This window comes from Panthera leo, chromosome A2 (genome assembly GCF_018350215.1).
Source record: "Panthera leo isolate Ple1 chromosome A2, P.leo_Ple1_pat1.1, whole genome shotgun sequence".
In the NCBI taxonomy this organism is placed as follows: Eukaryota; Metazoa; Chordata; class Mammalia; order Carnivora; family Felidae; genus Panthera; species Panthera leo.
Window position 1 is genome coordinate 2834077 of NC_056680.1, and position 24012 is coordinate 2858088.

A 24012-nucleotide genomic window follows, 5' to 3' on the forward strand; every position below is an offset into this window, starting at 1 on the left:
TCACGTTGGGTGACGACTCGGTCATTGTCTTGCTCTCCCGGGTCTGTCCCGTCAGTCCTGCGTGTACACAGCGGGGGCTCCGTAAATGCAGATGAACGAACCAGAGCCAGCCGGGCCGCAGAGCTGCTCCGGGGCATCCTTGGGTTGGAGCGACACCTGTTCGACCACAGATACGGCCTCAGCCTCTTACAGCCCAGCAAAGCAGCCTCCACCAGGGAGGGCCCAAGCCCCCTGTGTGACACCCCCCCACCCCCCAGGCTCCCACCCTGAGGGGCCTCAGCCCAGCCCAGGCCGTCTCTCTGCCTCAGTTTCCCGCTAGGCCCTCAGAAAGGCGGAGCAGGGTCGTCCCAGAAGGACTTCGGCGACCCCACCGTCCACAGCGCCCTCCCTTCCCTTCCCTCCCTCCTTCGCGCTGTGCCCACACTGCCCCCTCCTGGTTGAATCTGGCATTGAAATTTCAGATGGGAAGTCGGTTCTTGCGGGCTCCCGCTCGCCTGCTTGGCCCCGAACAGTTTCGCGGCGCCTTAACGACCGGATGAAAAAAACAATGGACGTGTGAATGAAATGGATTGATGACAAGCAGATTTTTATTTCCTCAAAGGGACCTGGCGGTCAGGAGCGGCTGGACTAGTGGGTTTAAGGCCGGCTCCTCTGGCCTGTGAAACTGCACCGCGCTGGCCACGCCCTTTTTCCCAGCCCTGCGTTTGCCCGGCCCGGTTGGTGGAGCGTTTGACACTTGATCTCGGGGTCGTGGGTTCAGGCCCCACCTTGGGCGTGGCGCGTACTTAAAAAAAATAAATAAATAAAACCCTGCCTTTGAGCAAAAGGGCATCGGATGGGCACTAGGGAGCCATTGAGGGCACCCTGGTGCGCGTGTCAGCGGGGAGCTCGGTTAGGTTTCTCCTATGATTCATGAACACAAACACACAGCGATTAAAACAAAAAAAGGGTTTGATCTTGTCCTACCTACAATCGTTTGGGGCGCTGCCTCCTGGTGGCCAAACGTCGCACCGGGAGAATGTGCTTTGTCCTCCAGCCCTGAAGTTTCCAGCCGGTGCTCAGAGAGGCTTTCTGCAAAAGCTTCCTGCCTTAGGGACCTTAGGAGATGCTCGAGGGCCCACTTCTGGCCTGGGCTCTCCAGATTAGTGTTTTGGGGGAGAACAAGAAGTCAGCTTTGGGGACCTCAGAGATTTTTGATTGTTTCTTCTGCCTTGTTCATTTGGCAAACTCTTACTCACCCTTCAAAAGCCCAGCGGCAATGCTCCCTCTTCCAGAAAGCATCTCCTGATCCCCCAGTTTCCTCTTTGCCTTCCTGTGCCCTTCCCATAGCCTGGGATTCCTCTCCGCCGGAGCTGAGTGGATGAGGCTGGGGAGGGTGTCCATACCCGGATTTGCCCTTTCGACCTTGGCGTGAGTGGGGCACAGGAACAGAGGGGACTCAGGGTACATATTTATAATAATATAATGTTTATATTATAAATATAATACGTAAATAAGATATTTATTTGGGGGGCACCTGGGTGGCTCAGTCAGTTAGGCGTCCGACTTCGGCCTAGGTCATGATCTAGTGGGTTGTGAGTTTGAGCCCCATGTCGGGCTCTGTGCCGACAGCCCGGAGCCTGGAGCCTGCTTCCGATTCTGTGTCTCCCTCTCTCTCTGCCCCTCCCCCACTCATGCTCTGTCTCTGTCTCTCTCAAAAATAAATAACATTTGGGGCGCCTGGGTGGCTCAGTTGGTTAAGCGTCCGACTTTGGCTCAGGTCATGATCTCACGGTCCATGGGTTCGAGCCCCACGTCGGGCTCTGTGCTGACAGCTCAGAGCCTGGAGCCTGTTTCAGATTCTATGTCTCCCTCTTTCTCTGACCCTCCCCTATTCATGCTCTTTCTCTCTCTGTCTCAAAAATAAATAAATGTTAAAAAAATTAAAAAAAATAAATAAATAACATTAAATAACTTTTTAAATTTTTTTTTTTTTTTCAACGTTTTTTATTTATTTTTGGGACAGAGAGAGACAGAGCATGAACGGGGGAGGGGCAGAGAGAGAGGGAGACACAGAATCGGAAACAGGCTCCAGGCTCCGAGCCATCAGCCCAGAGCCTGACGCGGGGCTCGAACTCACGGACCGCGAGATCGTGACCTGGCTGAAGTCGGACGCTTAACCGACTGCGCCACCCAGGCGCCCCATTAAATAACTTTTTAAAAAGATATTTATTTTTTTAGTTTTAAAAAATATTTATTTGTTTTTGAGAGAGAGAGAGCACAAGCAGGGGAGGGGCAGAGAGAGAGGGGGGAGGAGAGAGAGAGAATCCCAAGCAGACTTTGCACGGCCAGTGTAGAGTCCAAAACAGGTCTTGAACTCACAAACCGTGAGATCGCGACCCGAGCCAAGGAGGGACGCTCAACCGACTGGGCCACCCAGGCGCTCCTATAAATAAAATGTTTAAATATATATTTAAAGCAGCAAGGAACGTGTGGGTGTCTGCCCTGGTCCTGTCACCCCAAGATCTCACCTTCCGGACCCGGCCTTTGCTCCCCAGAGCCCGCCCTCCTCCGCGGGGAGCCCCGCCCCGGGTGGGGTGTGAAGACAGAGCTCTCTCTGCTGGCTTTGGGGCCAGGCCCTGGGGCGGCAGCCGTGGACGTTCAGAAAGCCCAAGTCTCTGACCCCTCTGGGCCTCAGTTTCCCCTCTATGAAATGTGGGGGGGGGGACTTCCTGGAGATGGGGTGCCCTGAGGAAGGCTAGCCCTGCGCCCTGGAGGTCTCTGGCACTCAACCTGCTTTTGGTGCAACCGATGTCCCAGCGGAACCTCGAAACGTGCCGGGGGCGCCGATTGCCCCGTCCCAGGCGCCGGTTCCGAGCGCGGCCGGACTTCCTGCCGGGTCTTCATTGCAGCCCCGCCCGGCCGGCGTCCTGCCCCGACGGCGGGCTCGTGCCCGGCTGGGTGGAAAACCCGGTCTGGCATTCCCACCCCGGAGCGCGGAGCCCGGAGCCCGGAGCCCGTGTTGCGGGGGCGGAGGCGGCCCCGGCGCGGTCCCGAAGGCGTGGCGGGGCGGGGGCGGGGCCGGCAGGGGACGGGGCGGGGGACGAGGGGCAGGTGCGACCCAGAGCGGCTGGAGGAGGCGAGGGCCGGGCGCTCTCTCCGCCGCAGCCGTCCTTAGCCTCCTCCCTCACCCCGAGGTGGGGACCGATTGACCGTTTCCAGGCCCCCCCCTCCCCCGCCCCGGGACAGGGGCGCTGGAGAGGCCAGGGGTGGACCATGGCGGTGAGATTCCAGGCGAGTAGCGCGCAGAGGACGGGAGGGGGAGGGGATCTAGCTGGGGTCCGCGACCTGGATCCAGTCTGCGACCTGGGGCCTGGACCCCAGACCACCCCGGGTTACAGGTGGGGAAACTGAGGCCCAGAGGAAGGTGGTGGCTAGGCCGAGGCTGCTCAGAGAGGGGCGTTCGCCCTCTGGTCTCCAAAAGCTGTCGGGGGGGGGGGGGGTCTTTCCGTGCTCCAAGGTCTGCCTCTCTGGGGTCAAATCCTGACTTTTCTGTGTAACTTCGGGCCGGTGAATCAAGGCCTCTCCATACCTCGCCCCTCAAATGGGCCATCTTCCTCGGGAAGGAGGTGCAGGGAGGATTCAAAGAGGAAACCGTGTTTTTAGCGCCTGGCACGTCTTGGGTGCCCTATAAAGATGTTTACGCGGGGTGTTCGGGCCGAGTTAGTCTTGAGCAACAGTGGGACGGCAGCAATGACTTCATTTGTGGGCTGGGGTGGCTTCGGTGAATGCGGCGAGGCCGGAACCAACATTCATTGGGCGCCTACTGTATACAGAGCCGTTAACTTGCATTACCGGGCAGAGGCAGGGGTCTTGAGCCCCTTTTACCCACGAGCAAACCTGCTGGGGGGAGGGGATCCCCTTGTCTCTATTTGGGGGGAAACCTCACCCTCCGGGGACCGAGCTCGGGCTGACCCCTTTCATAACCGCCGCACCGGGCGGCAGATCGCGCCTGGAGGGGTAAAGTGAGGCCTTAGGGGAACGTGGCTCGCCCCAGACCACACTTCCGGGCAGTTCTGGTTCCCGCCAACTTCCGTCCTGGCTGAGGGGGGGGGGGGGAGGCTTCCAGAATCCCCTCCCCACCTCCCATATTTGTGGCCCCCCTACCCCCTCTCCCCGCGCCCTGGTTCCCCGAGGCGGAGATGGGGAGGGGGCGGGGAGCCAAGTGCCCGGGGTTGTGTGACAGGGTACCACCTGACCCGCCCGTTTGGGTGACTCCTCCTCTCCTCCTCCCTGGGGGAGGGGGTGGGGATAAAGGCCCAGGCCCCGCCCCCTCAGAGCTCACCTGGGTGGGTGAAGGGCTGACCGAGGGGTCTAGGAATTCTGGACACACCCGGTTGAGTTCCTGGCTGAATAAGCCTTTTATCTCACCATTCACCCCCATTCCTCGAACTCCGTCTCTCTTCTGGTTCTGTGGGGACTATACTGGGGTCCCAGGGTCCCCAACCTTGCCCAGCCGCCGGCCCCAGACTAGAGGGGTGTATGGGAGGCAATGGACTGGGACACCCCCGATTCCAATGATTAGGGATGTAAGGCGTGTGAATGGGGCCGCTGAGGACTCACTTCTTGGAGGAAGAAACAGCGTCCCGGGGGCTCTGAAGGATGAGTAGGGGTTCACCAGGGCCCAGGAGATGCCAAGGGCCATCACCAGGGTGCCCGAGAGACGGCCCCAGCCCGCCTTCACGGCCCAAGAGGAAAGATCAGGAACTTGCAAGCTGATGATTAAACTGGCTCATTTTTTTAAGAAATGTTTATTTTTGAGAGAGAGGGAGAGCGAGTGGGGGAGGGGCAAAGAGGGAGGGGAACCGGGGTCCCCAAGTGGGCTTTGCGCTGGCAGCACAGAGCCCGACGCGGGGCTCGAACTCACAGACCGTGAGATCATGACCTGAGCGGAGGTCAGACGCTTCACCCAGCCGCCCAGGTGCCCCTAAACAGGGTAATTTAAGATGGTTTGGGGTGCCGTGATCCAAGCCTAAGAAAGAAAACGGGGAAGCATGACAGGGAGCCCTGGAAGTTTGGCTCGCCCAGGAGGGCTGCCTGAGGAGGCAGGAGACCCAAGTGGTGAGGGCTAGCTGCCTGCGGGTTCTTGGGGGGTGTCTCTGGGCCCAGGGGACTGCCAGGGCGAAGACGTGCAGGAGAACGGAGCTGAGGGCCACTGGGGGGCGGGTTAGGCTTGGCCCCGTGGGTGTTAGACAAGGTCTGTAATATCTAAGGAGGTGAACCTGCACGGGGCGGGAGGGGGGCGGGTGGCAGGGCAAGCCGGGGCCACCTGCACCTGTTCCCCCAGGGGCCCTGGTTCCCTGGGGCTGTGTCTTAAAATAAGGCTGGGAAATCAAAGTTCCGGAGGGCATTTAATGATACAAAGTGTAAACTCAAAGCGAGTACAAAGATTCTGCTCTGAAACATAAGTCCGGAAGAAGAAAACAAGGGACAGGGCGGAGGGGTGCCGTGGTTAGGGGCAAGGGTGCGAGACCGGCCGCCTGTGTCCACCTGTTCACCGGGTGACCTCAGGCAAGTTGCTGCGCCTCTCTGGGCCTTCCTTTGCTCTCCCTTAAGGTGGGAATAATAGCGGTGACACATTAAGGTCGCTCAGGGTTAAACGATGAGCGTCTCGTCGGCAGCCAGCGGAGCGCGGTGTCTCTTACTAACGTGCCAAGGAGGAAAGTCGAGGCTCTTTCTGCTTTTCCCGCCTGGCTCCTTGCCCCGCGCCGCCGCCGCCTCGGCCCTGAAGGCCAGGGCGCCGGGGGTGGGGGTAGCCCATTTGGCAGGCGGGGAAACTGAGGCAGCCGGCAGAGGGGTTTGAGTCGGGGTTGGGAGCGCTGCCCTCAGCTCCCGGGTAACCGCGGGGCCGGGAGTGCCCGGGAGGCCCCGCCCTCGGCGGTGTTTGTCTCTCGCCTCGCCCCCTCCCCCCACCCCCTGGGAGCCAGGAATGCCGCTCTCCCGGGATCCGTTAAGAAAAGGCACTGGGGCAGCCAGCGAGGGGTTCTTAGGGGGAGGAATCACCACCTGCTGTGCCCCCGGGGGGAGGGGGGGCGGGTCTACCAGGCGAGGGGGGGGGGGGGTGGCAGGCCCGGAGAGGAAAGGGACAAGGAGGGGGCGGGGGAGGGTGGGCTTCACGCCCCGCCTTCTCTGGCCGGGTGTCCTGGAGGGTGGCCTTGTACTCCCAGAAGCCAGGTCCCCATCTGTATCACGGGCGTGCAAATAACCGAATCCACGTTCCCAGCCACAGCCTCTATCGGGGCTGTTGCCCTGGCAAGTGACTTCGCCTCTCTGTGCCTCAGTTGCCTCATCTGTGACATGGGGATGACGGGATCTCCCTTCAGTGAGTGGATTAAATGAGATAGTACCTGTAAAGTACCCCCCGCACAAGGAAAGCACCCCCTTCCTTCCTTCCTTCCTTCCTTCCTCTCCCCTCTTTCCCTCCTTTCTTCCTCCAGTAAATTGCTCCTGAATCCCTGCTATGAACCGGGACTCCACTGTGAACGAGACAAACAAAAATCTCAGCCCTCCAGATCGGGTGTTCTAGAGAGGGGAGACGGACAGACCAAAAAAGCCAAGAGAACGTCAAGGGGTCACAAGTTCTCCGAATTAGGAACGCGTATTGGGGAAGGGTGGATAGGGCGGTCTGCCGTGGAGCCGGAAGAGCTTACTGTTCCGCACCGGGTGGTTGGAGAGCCTCCCCGGCAAGGTAGCACAGGAGCTGAGAGGAGAAGGAGGTGAGGGAAGGAGTCAGGTGGAGATCTGGGGGAAAAGAGTTTCAGGCAGAAGGAACAGCACGTGCAAAGGCCCCAGGGGTCGGAGGAACAGTGAGGAGGCCCCAGGTGGCTGGAGCAGAGTGGGCTCCCTCTGCCTGGCAGGCCTGGCTTGATTTCCCCCCCCCAAACATGGATTCCCCCCTCCCCCCCCCACTCGATCCCCCCTCCCCCAGGCATGGGTCCCCCCAGGCACTTGCATTTTCTCTCCTCTCACCAGTTTGCTTCACTCAAACGAGGGTCTCAGCTTTGGCACATTTGGGCCTGGATCGTTCCCCGTGGGGGGGCTTCCCCGCTCTGTGGGGGGCTGGGCAGCATTGTGATGACCGCCAGCGTCACACGTACTCTGGGGGGCAGCGTGGTCCCTAACTGAGAACCCCTGACCTAAATCCACCTTGCAGATAGAAAAGCTGAGGTCTCCAGAGAGGTAGCAACCTGCCCACAGGCCTGGGACCCGGGGAATGTCACAGCCGGGCTCCCCACCCAGGGCGGGGGACCCCTGCATGCTCCAGTGGGCCTGCGGTGGCCTCAAGCCCACCTCCCGCTCCTCTGCTGTCAGGTGTTGGACATGGAGGAGATGACCATCTGGGAACAGCACACGGCCACGCTCTGCAAGGTGAGGCCTCCCTCTCCCCGCGTGGGTGCCTGCAGGGGTGCCACCTTGACCCCGGGCTGCTCCACGGGAGGACGCAAAAACTCATCCTAGGTCTCCTCCCCTCTCAGGACCCCCGGAGAGGCTTTGGCATTGCAATCTCTGGTGGCCGAGACCGGCCCAGTGGATCCGTGGTCGTGTCGGATGTGGTGCCGGGGGGGCCAGCTGAGGGCCAACTGCAGTGAGTATCAAGGCAGCAGGGGTGCGGGCAGGGGCGGGGCCTGCCGAGAGCAGGGAGGTGTGTGGGCCAAAGCCAGGAGCGGGGAAAGTGCCTGGTGCCTTTCAGCTCTGTCAACACAGGGCTCGGAGCTGCCAGCAGCACAGGGTTGGCGTTGGGAGACTCACCCTCCCCAAGCCACTTCCTGGTCCTTCGCTGTAGGTCTCCGGGGTCATAATGGCCTTCCTGGGATGAAAGGTCCTGGAAGCCTTTTGTGGCCGCAGGGAAGGAGACGCTGTGTTCTGAGCCCTTGGGAGCGGCAGGCATTCTGTTGGGAAAACGGTTCTGGGACCTGAGTGGCTGACGGGTGATATGGTTCAGTCCAGAATCGAGACACAGCTTCAGAGAGAGAGAGAGAGAGAGAGACGTTATGAAACACAGGGAAGGGGCGCCTGGGTGGCTCAGTCAATTAAGCGTCCGACTTTGGCTCGGGTCATGATCTCGCCGTTTGTGAGTTCAAGCCCCGCGTCTGGCTCTGGGCTGACAGCTCAGAGCCTGGAGCCTGTTTCAGATTCTGTGTCTCTCCATCTCTCGGCCCCTCCCCTGCTCATGCTCTGTGTCTCTCAATAATAAATAAACGTTAAAAAAAAAAGAAACACAGGAAAGAGGGGGAGAAAAGCAGAAACGGGGGCGTGACAAGGATTGAGGGGTACGGAGACACTTATAATCACAGCTTGCATTCTGTGGTTGCATTCAATTTTTTGTTTTATGACGTTTATTTGTTTTTGAGGCAAAGAGAGAGCGCAAGCAGGAGATGGCCAGAAAGAGGGAGACAGAGGATCCAAAGCAGGCTCCGTGCAGTAAGTTTGAGCCCAACGAGGGCCTCAAAGTCACGGACCCGTGAGATCATGACCTGAGCCGAGATCAAGAGCCAGACGCTTAACTGGCTAAGCCACCCAGGGGCCCCGGTTGCATTCTATTATTATAGTTGGATTTGTTGTTGGCCCCATTTTACAGATGAGGAAACTGAGGGATAAATGCCAGAAGGATAAATGTCTTTGTGAGCCTGGGGACACCAGCGAATTAGAACCAGGCCTTGTCGACTGGGAGGTGCCTGCCCCAAAGTCGGGCACTGGGGGACATGGCAGGGGCTGCAGGGAAGGCCTGAGGAGAGGGCTCCTATGTGAGGACTCGTCCCTGAGACCCAGCCTCCCTCTTCTCTCAGGACAGGGGACCACATCGTCATGGTGAATGGGGTCTCCATGGAGAGCGTCACCTCCACCTTTGCCATTCAGATACTCAAAACCTGCACCAAGTTGGCCAACATTGTGAGTGGGGGCCAGGTGGGCGGGGCAGCCCCCCCACCCCCCGTGGGCACCTCTGCCCTCCCCCCGCCCCCACTTTGAGCCCCACCTGCAGCCCGCGGGTGTTATGAGTGGAAGCTTCTACAAGCAGGTGGAATCCGGTCCCCATTTCACAGCTTGGATGTTCAGGCCCAGAGAGGGCCCCCCCCTCCCCACCTTCCACAGGGTTCGGGGCGGAGCCTCGAGCCGGCCCCTCCCCTCTCTCCCCTCACAGACCGTGAAGCGTCCCCGGAAAATCCAGCTGCCTGCCAAGGCCAGCCCCTCTGGGGGACATCAGGTCTCGGATGGGGAGGCTGACCACGGCCAGGGCTACGACGGGGACACATCCAGCGGGTCTGGCCGCTCCTGGGGCGAGCGCTCCCGCCGGCAGAGGACGGGCCGCCGGAGCCGGGCCGGCAGCCACGGGCGCAGGAGCCCAGGCGGCAGGTCTGAGGCCAACGGGCTGGCCCTGGTGTCGGGCTTTAAGCGGCTGCCGCGGCAGGACGTGCAGATGAGGCCCGTGAAGTCCGTGTTGGTGCGGAGGAGGGACAGCGAAGGTGAGGTCGGCGGGTCGTCGGCAGTGGCGCTCCCGGTTCCCGCCAAGGGGCGCCGTGGCCGCGCTGACCCCCTGTCCCGTGTGTCCAGAGGCGTCCCCGTCCTGGTCCCTGGGACCTGGGACATGTGGCCTCGTGCGGCAGAGGGGGGCAGGCCCAGGCCCCTGAGGTGGGGGTGACCCTGGGTGTCCCGGGGGGCCCGGCGGCCTCGCGAGGTCCTCACGAGAGGGGGGCAGAGAGATGGGCAGACCCCGACCCGAGCTGCTGGCCGTGAGGATGAGGAGGGGCCGCGGGCCCAGGATGCCGGGCTTCCGGAAGCCGGAAAAGGGGGGAGCCAGGCCCTGGGGGAACCGGCCTTGCCCACGCCTGGGTGTTGGGACTTCTGAGCCCAGAACCATGAGATTGCAAACTGGTGTTGCTTTCCGGCCCGGGAAGCTCACACACTGTGGCATCCAGAGAAGTGTCACGACACTAGAATTCCCTCCATAAGGCCAATGTGTGGCCTCTGACCCCATCTCAGTTCAGTAGCAGCACCCTGGCCTTAGAATTCTAAACATGATGTGACAAATGGCACTGGGACATCGGCCCCCTGCCTTGTAATTTAAAAAAAATTTTTTTTTAATGTGTATTTTTGAGAGAGAGAAGGAGAATGACAGAGCGTGAGTGGGGGAGGGGCAGAGAGAGGGAGACACAGACTCTGAAACAGGCTCCAGGCTCCGAGCCGTCAGCACAGAGCCCGACGCGGGGCTCGAACCCACAAACCGCGAGATCGTGACCTGAGCCGAAGTCGGGCGCTTAACCCGGAGCCTCCCCGCCCCGGGCGCCCCCGCTGCCTTGTAACTGGGATAACAAGAGTCACATCCTGAAAACTCTCACCGGGATGTCATTGAGGGTGTCGGGGAGCTGGGACCGGGGCTCCGTGCCTTCCCACGCCCCTGCCGTGGACCTTCTACAACCCAGACCCCAGGCCCTGCCTCAGTGTCCCTCCTCCCCCCCCCCCCACAGAGTTCGGGGTCACCCTGGGCAGTCAGATCTTCATCAAGCACATCACTGAGTCGGGCCTGGCGGCCAGGAACCGCGGGCTGCGGGAAGGCGACCTCATCCTCCAGGTGAGCCCAGGCTTCCTGTCGGGGGCGGGACAGGGACACCGAGTGGCAGGCGGGGGGCGGGGGGGCGGGGGGGGGGGCTGGCAGGGTGACCCAGCCGCTCGGCAGGTCGGCAGAGCCAGAACCATTTGTACTCAGTTGCCTCCTTCCCAAGGGTTAGAGAGGGCCCCCCGCCCCCACCTGCCAAATGTCAGTTTCTAGTATCTCATGTAGATTGTCTGCTTTTAGTATCTTTGGGTATGTACATATCTGCTCCCTGGTTAGACAGGTTTCTTTGTTTCTTTTTTTTCCTTTCTTTTTCTTTCTTTTTTTATAAAAAAAATTTTTTTTTTAATGTTTATTTTTGAGACAGAGAGAGACAGAGCATGAACGGGGGAGGGTCAGAGAGAGAGGGAGACACAGAATCCGAAACAGGCTCCAGGCTCTGAGCTGTCAGCCCAGAGCCCGACGCGGGGCTTGAACTCACGCTCTATGGACTGACTAGGGCCCCCTAGTTAGACTTGTCCCTAATGTTTGTTTCTAGCGTCTCCTGAGAAATTCCCCTTCTAGGGAGATGGGGAGTCAGGCTGCTTTTAATTTTCCCCCAAAGCTCCCTCTGCCCCTCAGAAAATTGGCTGCTTCTGGAATTCTTTTTTTTTTTTTTTTTGAGAGAGAGAGAGAGAGAGCGCTCGTGCATGTGTGCATGCAAAGAGGGGAGGGGCAGAGAGAGAGAGAGAGGGAGAGAGAGAATCCCAAGCAGACTCCGTGCCGTCAGCAGAGAGCCTGATGGCGGAGCTCAGTCCCACGACCCTGGGATGATGACAGGAGCTGAAATCGAGTTGGACACCTAACGGACCGAGGCACCCAGGCGCCCGAATTCTGGAATTTTTGTGGGAGTCACTTCTGGGCATGGTCTCCTCACAGCAGGGGTCCCGTACCATCGTTTTCTCTTGAGAACGTCTGTTTTTAGCAATTGTGTGTTTCTAGTGCCCCCACCAAGCTGTCTGTTTCTAGTATCCCCTGTCTAGTGTTAACTCCCTTCCTGTCTTCCTTCCCGGGCCTTTCAGATCAATGGCGTGTCCAGCGAGAATCTGTCTCTGAGCGACACACGGCGACTGATCGAGAAGTCAGAAGGGAAGCTGACTCTGCTGGTGCTCAGGGACAGAGGGCAGTTCCTGGTGAAAATCCCGTCGGCCGTCAGTGACACCGACAGCTCTCTCCTGGACGGTGAGGGGCCAGAGGGCAGGCCCTGTGGGTTCAGCGGAGGGCAGGGGAGGCCGAGGAGGCCAGGCGGGGCCCGGCGGGGCACGTGAGCCTGGCCCTGTGAGGCCCAGAGAGGGACAGACACTTGTCCAAGGCCACACAGGAAGTCAGGGCTTACTGGCTGAGCCAGACTCTGGCCTGGGCCCCTTGGCTTAGAGGGGCCTTGACGTCCCCCTCTGCGGTGCGGGCTGCAGGCCTGATGGGACGTCCTCTCCGCTGCAGACATCTCAGACCTCGGCTCAGAAACGTCCCAGGCGCCACCGTCCCACGTCCCACCGCCGCCCCAGCATGTGCGGCGGAGCTCTGATGCCAGCTGGACCGACTCCCCCGAGTACGTACCCCTGTCGGCCAGAAGGGCTGAGTGGGAATGGAACGTGGGCCTATCGTTTCCGACTGGAGGGTGCGGTCCCGGTGGCCTGCCTGGAAGAGGCTTCCCCCGTCCACACATAGTCCTTCTGGCCCCCAGTACGTGGCTCTGGGTTCTCGGGACCGGGAGAGCCTGGTAGGGATCAACTTAAAGCAGAAGGAGCGGAATTTTCCAAGACCCCCCCCCCCCCCCCCCAGTTTCGACTTCCATCCAATTTCGAACCCATTTTCGACTTCAGTCCTCCTTTAGGGATTTTCTCTTGGGGGCAAGATAGCCACGGGTGTGTGCAGGGACTGGAGGGTGCTTGCTCGTTATGATGATGTTTACAGACGGGAACAAGTGGCAGTGACCTTGCATTCGTGTCCTGCGGTGGCTATAAACACAGTGCCCAGACTTGGTGGCTTAGGACAGGAGAAATTTATGGTCTCGCGGATCCGGAGTCCCAGATGAGGGTGTGGGCAGGGCCGCGCTCCCCCTGGAGGCTCGGGGCGGGGAGGCGGGGAGGCGGGGAGGCGGGGAGGCGGGGAGGCAGGGGCGGGAGGTCTCTCCTACCTTCTGGTAGCTTCCAGAAAGTCCTGGGCTTGTAAGTGGCCACCTCCTCTTGATGACTTCACGTCATCTTGTCTGTCTCTGGGTCCAAACGTCGCCACTGTATAAGGACCCCAGTCATATGGGATCAGGGCCTCCCCTCCTCCTGCCAGTAGGTCCTCCTCTCCACCAATTGCATCCACCGCGACCGTGTTTCCAAGTACCGTCACATTCTGCGATGCTGGGGGTTAGGATTTCGGTGCAGGAATTTTGAGGGGACACGACTCCATGCCTAAAAACAGAAGTGCCCAGGGGCGCCTGGGTGGCCTAGTCGGTTGGGCGTCCGACTTCGGCTCGGGTCATGATCTCATGGTCCGTGGGTTCGAGCCCCGGGTCGGGCTCTGTGCGGACAGCTCAGAGCCTGAAGCCTGCTTCGGATTCTGTGTCTCCCTCTCTCTCTGCCCCTCCCCCGTTCGTGCTCTGTCTCTCTCTGACTCAAAAATAAATAAAAACATTAAAAAAATTTAAAAAACCAAAACATAAGTGCCCAGCCCATGGGGATTAGGTCATGGGTATATTATCGCTAAGGCCTTCGGCGCCTGTGAAGCGGGGGGGGGGGGGGGGGGGGGGGGGGGGGTCTATCCGTTATCTGTGGCTCGGTAACAAATTTCCCTAAAGCCTAGCGGCTCGAAACGCCGGTGAACATTATCCCACACGGATAATGTGGAGTTCACTGGGTGCCTCTGATCTCTGGGTCTTAGGAGGCTACAGCCGAGGCGCCGGCTAGGGCAGTAGGATTTGGGGGTGGCTGGTCCCCAGCGCGCTCACAGCCGTGGGGGCAGGAGGACTCAGGGCTTCGCGGGTCCCCAGAACGAATGATCCCACAGAGACTTAAGAATACGGACCGAGACAGAAGCTGCTTCTTGTAACCTCAGCTCAGCACGCGGTTCCTCCTGTGCCGCTCTTTTCCCGGGTCCCCGGGGCTGGTTCGGCCGGGAAGGGGACCCCAGAGCCCCGGATCTCGGGGTGCTGAGTATCAGTGACAGAAGGAGGCAACACGTGTGTGCTTGAGCCACAGGGAACGCCCGCTCCTTCATACGGCTGTTACCGTGCAGCCGGGCTCGGGGACGCTCGGTAACAGGAACGCCAGCCTCTGGAGTGACACAGGGCGGCATCTCTCAGAGGGTTGGGGGCGGGGGGGAGGGTCTGTTGCATGACCTTCCTGCCCCCCCCAACCTCACCTGCCCCCCCCCAACCTCACCTAACCCTGATCGCCTCGCCTGCCAGACGCCCCACCTCCCAAACCATCCCCCCCACCCCGGGGTTAGGTCGGTGGGGACGGGGGGGGGGGGTGGGGGGGGGTGGGGGGGGAGCACAACACTCAGACCATATCACCTTCTATAGCTTTTCACTAATTAGAATAATAAACGTGACCATCGGCCACAGGTTTGCCTCATTTTGAGCCATGCCTACTTGTGGCCCTGACTTAGCCGTCCCCGGGGCTCAGAGGAGGGAACCCGAGCTCAGAGACAGAGCAGCAACCCCACCGTCTCCCAGCCAGAAGGGCAGAATTTGAATCTGGGTGCAAATAAAAGGGAATTGCTAAGGTCGACTCTCGGCATCTGCCCCTACTTCACCCCAAATCCGTTCCCCCTCCAGGGAGAGCCCCCCGCTTTGGCGGGACAATTCAGTGGATTCCAGAACCATCTCGGAAACAGGTGAGCGGACGGTGGCAGGGACGTGACTCTGAGCATCCTTCTGATTTTTCTGATCCCAACCAGTGAGGTGGTGCCAGGCAGGGCGGGAGAGGGGGGCAGGGGCCCAAGAGGTCAGGGGCAGCTCCCTGGGAGGGACGGAGGGCTGGGTGACAGCGCCGTGGGGCAGGGACACCCTAAGGCTGAGGTGTGGCGGCTAGACCAGTCAGCGTGCTTGGAAAACACACTGCTGTTCCCTTTCAGACTCCCCCAGGCAAAGCAGCTATGACATCTACAGGGTGCCCAGCGGCCAGAGCAGGGAGGACCGTGGGTACGTCCCCCCGGGGAAAAAAGCCCCCCCAGCCGGACACTCGCGCATCCCGGGGCTGCGTCCCCGTGTTGGTGGGGCCGCCATGCGAGGCTGTGGGGAAACTGAGGCCCGGAGGGGGTGGGGGCTCTCCCAGGGAGGCCCCGCGCGCCCCCTCTGCACCCATTCCGGCCTGACCCCGCCTCTGCCTCCCCTTGCAGGTACAGCCCCGACTGGAGGGTGGTCCGCTTCCCCAAGGGCTCCACCATCGGCCTGCGCCTGGCCGGCGGCAATGACGTGGGCATCTTCGTGTCCGGGGTGCAGGAGGGCAGCCCGGCCGACGGGCAGGGCATCCAGGAGGGAGATGAGATTCTGCAGGTGACTTGGGGCAGCCGGCAGTGGGTGTGGCGGCCTGCTGGGTGGCCCCGGAGTCTGTCCTGGCCTGTGTGTCCTCCCCCCAGGACCCGCAGCACCCCCAGGGACATGTGAACATTTAAAAAAAAAAAAATTTTTTTTTTTTACATTTATTTATTTTTGAGAGACAGAGCTTGAGTGGGGGAGGGGCAGAGAGAGAGAGGGAGACACAGAATCCGAAGCGGGCTCCGAGCTGATGGCACAGAGCCCACCCTGGGGCTCGAACTCACAAACCGTGCGATCGTGCCCTGAGCCGAAGTCGGTCGCTTAACCGACCGAGCCACCCAGGCGCCCCTGGACATCTGAACATTTTAACGTCTCCCTGCCTGTGTCATGACCTCGTTGGCTGGGTCACGACCCGTCCCTGCTGTCCTCCCGGGAGTGGGCCCCGTGCCCAGCAGAGCTGGCATCGCCTGTCTGGGGGGGGGGGGGGGGGGGGGGTGGCCGCGGCCCATGCCACGCCCCCTTCCCCGCAGGTGAATGACGTCCCCTTCCGGAACCTGACCCGCGAGGAGGCCGTGCAGTTCCTGCTGGGGCTGCCGCCGGGCGAGGACGTGGAACTGGTGACGCAGCGGAAGCAGGACAGTGAGTGCGCGCGCGCGGCCGGGCGGGCGGGGGCCGGGCGGGGGGGCCTGGGCGCTCACCGAGCCTCCCCGGTCCACAGTCTTCCGGAAAATGGTGCAGTCCCGCGTGGGCGACTCCTTCTACATCCGCACGCACTTCGAGCTGGAGGCCAGCCCCCCGTCGGGCCTGGGCTTCACCCGCGGAGACGTCTTCCACGTGCTGGACACGCTGTACCCCGGCCCCGGGCAGAGCCGCGCCCGCGGGGGCCACTGGCTGGCGGCGCGCATGGGGCGCGACCTCCGCGAGCAGGAGCGGGGCATCATCCCCAACCGGAGCAGGTGCGTCGCCCCTCGGCCTCGGCTTCCCCGCCGCAGACGGGCGCGGCCTCCCGGCTCCCGGGCCGGGTTTCCGCCGCCCTCCGTGCCCAGCCCCCTGCCTCGTCCCCAGGGCGGAGCAGCTGGCCAGTCTGGAGGCCGCCCAGCGCGCCGTGGGCGCCGGGCCGGGCGCGTCTTCGGGCTCCAACGCGCGGGCCGAGTTCTGGCGGCTGCGGGGTCTCCGTCGAGGGGCCAAGAAGACCACCCATCGGAGCCGCGAGGACCTGTCCGATCTGACCAGGCAGGGTCACTACCCGCCGTATGAACGCGTGGTGCTTCGAGAAGGTGGGTCCGAGGGGCGGGGGGCCGAGGGGAGGGGGGGCTCGTAAGGCTTTCGGAAGCCCTGGACCAAGTCTTCCTCCGCGTCCAGGCTTCGGAAGCCCCCATCCTCAACCTCTCCCCCCCACCCGAAATACCCATTTTGGGTTATTTTAGGGTGCCGAAGGGAACAGGAAAGGGCTCCTTTCCTGTTCCAGTAGAGATCCGCAAGCCGCAGGGGCAATCTCGAAAAGAAGTGCTTACCCGTAACTTAAACAACTTACCTTGTTACCATACCCAAAGTATCTTTTTGTTTTTTTTTTTTTTTTTGTCTTATTTTTGAGAGAGAGAGAGAGAGAGAGAGAGCGTGTGAGCAGCGGAGGAGCAGAGAGAGAGGAGACACAGAATCCAAAGCAGTCTCCAGGCTCTGAGCTGTCAGCACAGAGCCCGACGCGGGGCTTGAACTCACAGACTGTGAGATCATGACCTGAGCTGAAGTCGGACGCTTAACCGACTGAGCCACCCAGGCGCCCCCCAAAGTATTATTTTAACAGATAACCCAATTATAAGTAGTCTGTGAGATATTTCACACCCTCGTGTGTGTGTGTGTGTGTGTGTGTGTGTGTGTGTGTGTAAGCCCTGGTGTGTATTCTGCACTCGGCACATCTGGGTTCAGGCCAGCCACGTTTTAGGGGCTCCACGGCCACACGTGGCCTGCGGTGGCCGCCCGGGCGTTCAGTGGGCGCTGCCCTTTCTAGGGTGTCAGCTGGCGCTGAACAGACACCCTTTAAAATACACGCATACTGTGAGCAGGCGTGAGACCGAAGCCTGAACACGCGTGTCCACAGCAGCACGGCTCACAACGGCCCAAACGTGGAAACAACCCACACGCTCACCGACAGATGAAGGGACACACACAGTGTGCCCACCGCACACGGCGCGTCTGCAGATGAACGTGTCCAACGCGCACGCGCAGGTCGCTGCCCCGCCCACTAGCAGGAGCGAGGCGCCCACCCCCGCTGCCCTGCTGACGGACCCTGAATGTTTGACGCTCAGAAAGGGAACCAGACCCCAGAGCCCACACGGGGTGTGAGTCCACGTGTGTGAAACGTACAGAACAGGCTCATCCAGGGACAAGAAGGGGGGTCGTGGGGGCTGGAGGGGGTGACTTTTTTTTTAAGTTTATTTATTTATTTATTTTTTTTTTGAGAGAGAGAGAGACAGGGTGTGAGCGGGGGAGGGGCAGAGAAAGAAGGAGACACAGAATCCGACGCAGGCTCCAGGCTCTGAGCTGTCAGCATAGAGCTTGACGTGGGGCTCGAACTCACGAACCCTGAGATCGTGACCTGAGCTGAAGTTGGGCGCTTAACCCACTGAGCCACTCAGGTGCCCCTCAAAAATAAACTTTAAAGAAAAAATTCAAAAAATCCTTACCGAGGGATGGGAATAGGGGTATCAGGAGGGGGCTGACTACTCCCTTTTCTCCTGCCATTGTGCGTTCTGTGCCCGTTTCCTCATGGCTAAAATGGTATAGCCATCAGTCCAATGGTTGGCAAACTCTTCCTGCAAAGGGTCAGACACAGTTACTATTTTAGTCTTTGTGGGGCCGTGTGGTTTCTTTCAAAACGACTCCACTCTGCAGGAAGGCAGCCAGAGGCAGTACATGAGTGGACGTGACTGTGTTCCAATAAAACTTTATTTATAAAACAGGCAGGGGGCCGGATGTGGCCCCACGGGTTGTAGTTTGCTGTCTACTGACTTCAGTGCTATAACCCAACCCACGTGAGAGCTGCAGAAGCAGAAAAGAGCTTCTTTTTAAGTCGTAGCCCGGGTGTAAGTAACGGAGGGTGGTCTCACGTCTTGTTTTTCTGCCTTATGATGTGGTCCAAGACCATTCCAGCTGGGGAAAAGGCAAGAAGGTGAACAGGGCCCCTACCTTTCCTGGAAGGCTACAACCGAGAACCGCGCACAATTCTGCTTGCACCCCATTGGCCGGGAGGTGGTCACGTGGCCCTCCCGCCTGCAGGGGACGCTGGGAGATGTAGTCTTTAGCCGGGCAGCCATGGGCCTGGCTGGGTCTAGCGGTCTTTGCTGCAAATGGGATCTTGATTCTTGCCGTTTCTCTGCCCCTCAGCCAGCTTCAAGCGCCCGGTGGTGATCCTGGGGCCCGTGGCAGACATTGCCATGCAGAAGTTGACTGCGGAGATGCCCGACCAGTTCGAAATCGCAGGTGAGGAAGCAGCCTTGTTGGGGGAACCATTTCACAGCCTCTTGCCCGGCGCGGGGGCCGAGGCAGCTTGATGAGGGGGCTGCTGCTGCTGCTGCTGCTGTTTCGGGAAAGAGTTAAAACAGCCACGGCAGGCACGAGGGAGATGAGTCACCAGCGCCCCCTCCAAGGCCTGGGCCAGACGTCCCGAGCCAATCATGGCGCTCTTTGTCTGGATAGAGCCTCAGAATCCTTCTTAACACGGTTTGCCCGGCAGCCATTGCCGATGAACCCAACGTGCCACCTGCCCCTTCCTTTACTGAGCTACAGACACAGCGTTGAGCAAGACAGACAACTATTCCCCCGAGAACACCAAAAATTCACCAACAACTACTGAAACAAGCTGGGGGGGGGGGGGGGCGGGGGTCAGTAAATTAAAGCTCCAGGGCCAAATCTGGCCCATCAGCTAAGTGTTTATACAGCCTGCCAGCTAAGAACGGTATCTACACATTTCAAACGGTTGAAGAGAAGTGAAAAGAAATGTGATGTGACACATGAAAATGATATGAAATTCACATTGCACCACCTATAACCTATCAATAAAGTTTTACTGGGATACGGCCACACCTGTGGGTTGACACACGGTGGCCGCATTCCAGCGGAGAGAAGTGTTTGCAGAGCGGATGCCCTTGAATACAGCATCGGAGCAAAGCCCCGTGGGGTGGCAATCTCGGTCAGGAGCCCCCCAAAGGAGGGCGGAGGGGCTTTTCTTGCAGACACACACCGTCTCCTTGCCAAAGTGTCCCCTGGCCGGGGCTTTGGAGCGAGGCCGTTCTGTGGGCAGATGTCACCTCCGGGCAATTCCTGCTCCTCCTGGCTGGGTGACCCTGAGCTGGTGGCTTGCCCTGAGACCTCACTTCCCCGTCTCTCAAATGGGGTTGTGCTTGACAGGAAGAATGAGTGTGGGAATGGTCTTCGTGCCCGTGCGAGGTGCGAGCATTTCAGGAGGTGAGGCCCTTTCTCGCCGCCCCGGAGGGCTCAGCAGCCTTCAGGGGGCTCTTCCCACAGCAAAAGGGGAGGCAGGGTCTGTGGGGAGGGAACTTGGCGGAAGGATGAGGGTCCGGCGTGTGGTTTGGAGGGCAAGGTCGTCTTAACATCACTAGTCGCCCGGGAAGTGCCGATCGGAACCACAGTGCGAGGCCAAGCGAGGCCCCGGGACGGGGCCAGAGTGTAAAACAGCAAAACAGAGCATAGCAAGTGGCCGTGAGGATGTGGAAAGTGGGAGCCCTCGTGCTCGGCTGGGGGAGCGTGAGACCAGGCGGCCACTGTGGAAAACTACGAGCAGCTCCTTGGTTACACAGAGTCATCGTCTGACCCAGCGAGCGAGTCCACGTCTGGTCTATACCGAAGAGAAGTAAGGGCCGGGTCTCAAACGGGCACTGGCACCCCCACGTTCCCAGCAGTATTAGCCACAGTGAAGGATAGACACAGTGTCCGTCCACACACTGGAGTATGATCCAGCCGTAAAAAGGAAGGACGTCCTGCCTCCTGCCACCACGTGGGCAGACCCGGAGGACACTGAGCAGTGACAGCAGCCGGGCACAGAAGGACACGTCCCGCGTGACCCCCCCCCGGAGGAGTCCCGCCCACAGAGACAGAGAGTAGATGGTGGGAGCCAGGGGTGGGGCGGGAGGTGGGGAGCCAGTGTTTCATGGGGACAGAGTCTCAGTTCGGGGACATGGAAAGTGCTGGAGACATATGGCGGGGGCGGCTGCACGACAGTGTGAGTGTGCCTGAGGCCGCTGAGCTGTGAGCTTAGAGATGGTGAGTTTTATGTTCTGTACATTTTATTTTACTTTTTAAATGTTTTTAATGTTTATTTTGGAGAGGGAGAGAGAGAGGGAGAGAGAGAGACAGGGTGCGAGCAGGGGAGGGGCAGAGAGGGGGAGACACAGGATCCGGAGCAAGCTCCAGGCTCCGAGCTGTCAGCACAGAGCCCGAGGCGGGGCTCAAACCCGCAAAGTGTGAGATCATGACCCGAGCTGACGTCAGACCCTTAACCGACGGAGCCCCCGCAGGTGTCCCTGTTCTGCACATAACAATAAAATAAATTAGGTAGGGTTCTGCCCCACTCCCCCCCTTTTCCTTTTGGGCCCCCCCCAGGGCAGGGCGTGTCACCTCCATCAGCCCCTGGCTGTCCTGGAGGGCTTCCTGGAGGAGGCAGGGCTCTATCTCCAGTCCTACAGAACGCATGGGGGAGGAGAGAGCAGCAGACGCAGCCCGAGCCAAGTTGGGGCCAAGCGGGGCGCAGCTAGTGTCTGCAACACAAACACCACATCGGGCTCCTTGGCTGCCCCTTGTCGGCTCCGTGACCCCGAGCCGGTGACCTCATGTCCTTGAGGCTGTTTCCCATCTGCCACATGGTCCCCGGCAGTGTAGGCCACGGTCAGGAGGGAGACTTGAGTGCAGCGAGTCAGGCTCGTGGCTGTCGTTAGACTCGCCCTCGGGGTGATGGGCAGCCATGGTGGGTTCTTGAGCAGGGGAGGGGCAGGTAGGCCCGAGAATTTGAGCGGCCAGGGGAACGCCCTTCCGCAGCCGCCGGTCACCTCTCCCTCCACAGACAGCGTGTCGAGGACCGACAGCCCCTCCAAGATCATCAAGCTGGATACCGTGCGCGTGATCGCCGAGAACGTAAGCAGGGCCCCGCTCTGTGCCCCCTTTCAAGGGTTGGGAAACCAAGGCCCAGGCCTCCAACCTGTTCCCGCCCCGGCCGGGCTGCACGGCACAGACCCCCTCGGCGCCCCTCGGAGGTGCTGCGATGCGGGGGCTTGAGAGGGACAGAGACGCACAGTGGCGAGCGCTGGGCCGTCACAGCCCCTGCCCACTGCGCTCGCCTGCGCCCTGAGGTCAGGGTCCACCTTGACCCCAACCCTCCATCTCCACCTCTGATCTTCTGACCTTTCACCTGCCTCCTGACCTGTCCGCTGCGTCTCTGGGTGTTTCTCTCCCTGCCGTCTGCCCCGCCCCCCGCCTCCGCCTCCGCCTCCGTCTCCGGCCGCGGGCTGGGCGCAGAACAAGCACGCGCTCCTGGACGTGACGCCGTCGGCGGTGGAACGCCTCAACTACGTGCAATATTACCCCATCGTGGTCTTCTGCGCCCCCGAGAGCCGCGTGGCCCTCAAGGCCCTGCGCCAGTGGCTGGCGCCCGTCTCCCGCCGCAGCACCCGCCGCCTCTACGCGCAAGCCCAGAAGCTACGCAAGCACAGCGAACACCTGTTCACCGGTAGGCGGACGGCGGGGGGGGGGGGGGGGGGGAGCCCGCGTGGGCGGTGGGTCCCGGCTGCGCACTTGCGGCCACGCTGAAGCCCCCTCCCCGCAGCCACCATCCCCCTGCATGGCACGAGTGACGCCTGGTACCGGGAGCTCAAGGCCGTCATCCGCGAGCAGCAGACCCGGCCCATCTGGACGGCCGAGGACCAGGTACCTGGGGCGGGGGGTGGGGCAACGTCCACGGCCAAGGTCGGACCTGAGGTGACGGGCTGGACCTGCTTTGGCAGGGAGGTTGGAGGCCGGGGGTGGGATTGGGAGGAGGGGGAGGGGTCTTGGCTCAGCCCGGCCACGCCCACCCCGCAGCCGGACACCTCGTCGGAGGGCAACCTGGACCTGCCTCACCGAGGCCTGGCCGACAGCTCTGCGGATCTGAGCTGTGACAGCCGGGTCAACAGCGACTACGAGACAGACGGGGAGGGCTACACGGATGGCGAGGGCGGGCCCCACACGGACGTGGACGAGGGTCCGCCGGCGCCAGCTCTGGCCCGGTCCTCGGAACCCGTGCTGGCGGATGAGCCTCAGAGCCCGGGGGATCATGGGAGAGCCCCGGGTCCCCGAGGGGCCCAGGTAAGCGGGGCACGGGCGGGGGGCGGGGGCGGCCTGGCAGGGGTCTTGGGTGGGGCTGGGACACACAGGGGAGCCTGTTTGCCACCAGGATGTTAACGAACAGAAGCTTCTCTGATCAGATCAGTGTCTCACACCCGGACCTAGGGTATTTGAGCCACTGAGTCACTGAACAACTTAAAACAAACATTGTAACCTCTGTATTTCCTTATCTGGGACATAATGAAATGGATGAATCTTGACGTCACAAGGTGGCTGTTTAAACTCAATGCACTTCGTCCAAGTCCCAGCCCACACTAGTTGGGTGTTTAACCACAACAAGTATTTATATAGCATTTGTTCTTACTGAGGCTGCCTCAGCCTCTGCAGTGCCCTTTATAAATTCGACAAAGGCAACCCTTCCTCCAGACTGTCTCTTGTTAAATATAAAAATGTACAAATCTGTGAGGTCTCTACTTGGAATGGTGCGTCCCTGGAGTTGTGCAGTATCCAACCTGCTCAACTGTCCACGGCAGCTTGCTTATGGGGCAGGCACTATCCTGAGCACTTTCCATACACGGATTTATTTATGACAACAACAGCCAACAACAGCCTAACATCCTAACAACATCCTAACAACAGCCCTCTGAAGAATTCTACAGCTGGGAACCCACTTCCCCCTTTGCTGACAGGCTAGGGGATCGCAGCCAAGGCCTTTCTCTGTCCCACCCCATTTTCTCACTAAAAATTGGAGGAGTTGCAGACCTGTGTGGGGCAAGGAGAAAGCGTGGGTAGCACCACCGGGGCCAAGGTGGGAAGCTGGGATGGGGGTCCTCTACACCCTACTTTGTCTTACTCTGGGGGAAGTGCTGACCTCCTTTCTCCCCCTCCAAGGTGGATGGCCATTCCCCCATGGTCAGTGGCGACAGGACAGCATGCGGTAAGAGCCCCCCCCGTAGTCCAGATTGGGGCCCCTCGGCCCTCTTCCTGGGACTCAGGCTCTGGGGGTGACGAGACCGAGAACCAGGCTATGCCTTCATGGTGCTCCCAGCCCAGTGGGCGGGTTGAAAGCAGACAGGGTCACTCAGACCCCCATGTCGTCAGGGCCAAAGAAGCAGATGCTGTCTTCCTACGAGGACTGACTGGGAAAGTCTCCTGAAGGACAGGACACTGGCTGGGGCTTTGAAGGATGTGTAGGAGTTCGTTAACGAGGCTTGACCCCTAAATGCACAGTCTCGCTCATCTCTGTCCACACCCACCGTGCCCCACAGAGTCAGCCTCAGGTAAGGGTGGCTCCTGCCTGTCCCCTGCCCACAGCCTCTATTCTATTTCCTGATCCCCAGGACATATGGGCAGGAAGCTTTGAAGAAAAAGTTCACGCGAGCTCGAGACATGGAGTCCTCTGACGAAGACGGCTACGACTGGGGCCCGGCCACCGACCTGTGACCCCTCCCAGGTGGCCAGCTGGCCCCTATCCCCTCTTCCTCCCTAGAGCTGGGACTGAGTTTCCCGTACAGAACCTAGAACCCTACCTCCTTCTGCCAATCTTTAATAAATAGAGTATTTTCACAGCACTGGCTTC

The 24012-nt window shown here is 60.4% G+C and overlaps 1 protein-coding gene across 1 annotated transcript; it reads left to right on the forward strand.

Moving 5' to 3' along the window:
- The first annotated feature begins 3100 nt into the window (after positions 1–3100).
- TJP3 (tight junction protein 3) lies at positions 3101–24001 on the forward strand. Its single transcript, XM_042927990.1, is given in 22 exon segments — positions 3101–3273; positions 7351–7407; positions 7515–7624; positions 8826–8928; positions 9179–9500; positions 10503–10606; positions 11650–11809; positions 12068–12176; positions 14400–14458; positions 14699–14765; positions 14963–15119; positions 15632–15740; positions 15820–16057; positions 16167–16378; positions 18486–18581; positions 21178–21248; positions 21630–21840; positions 21937–22037; positions 22191–22454; positions 23325–23334; positions 23337–23370; positions 23774–24001. Coding segments are annotated over 22 exon segments (2715 nt in total). The 5' UTR covers positions 3101–3255; the 3' UTR covers positions 23877–24001.
- Positions 24002–24012: the final 11 nt, after the last annotated feature.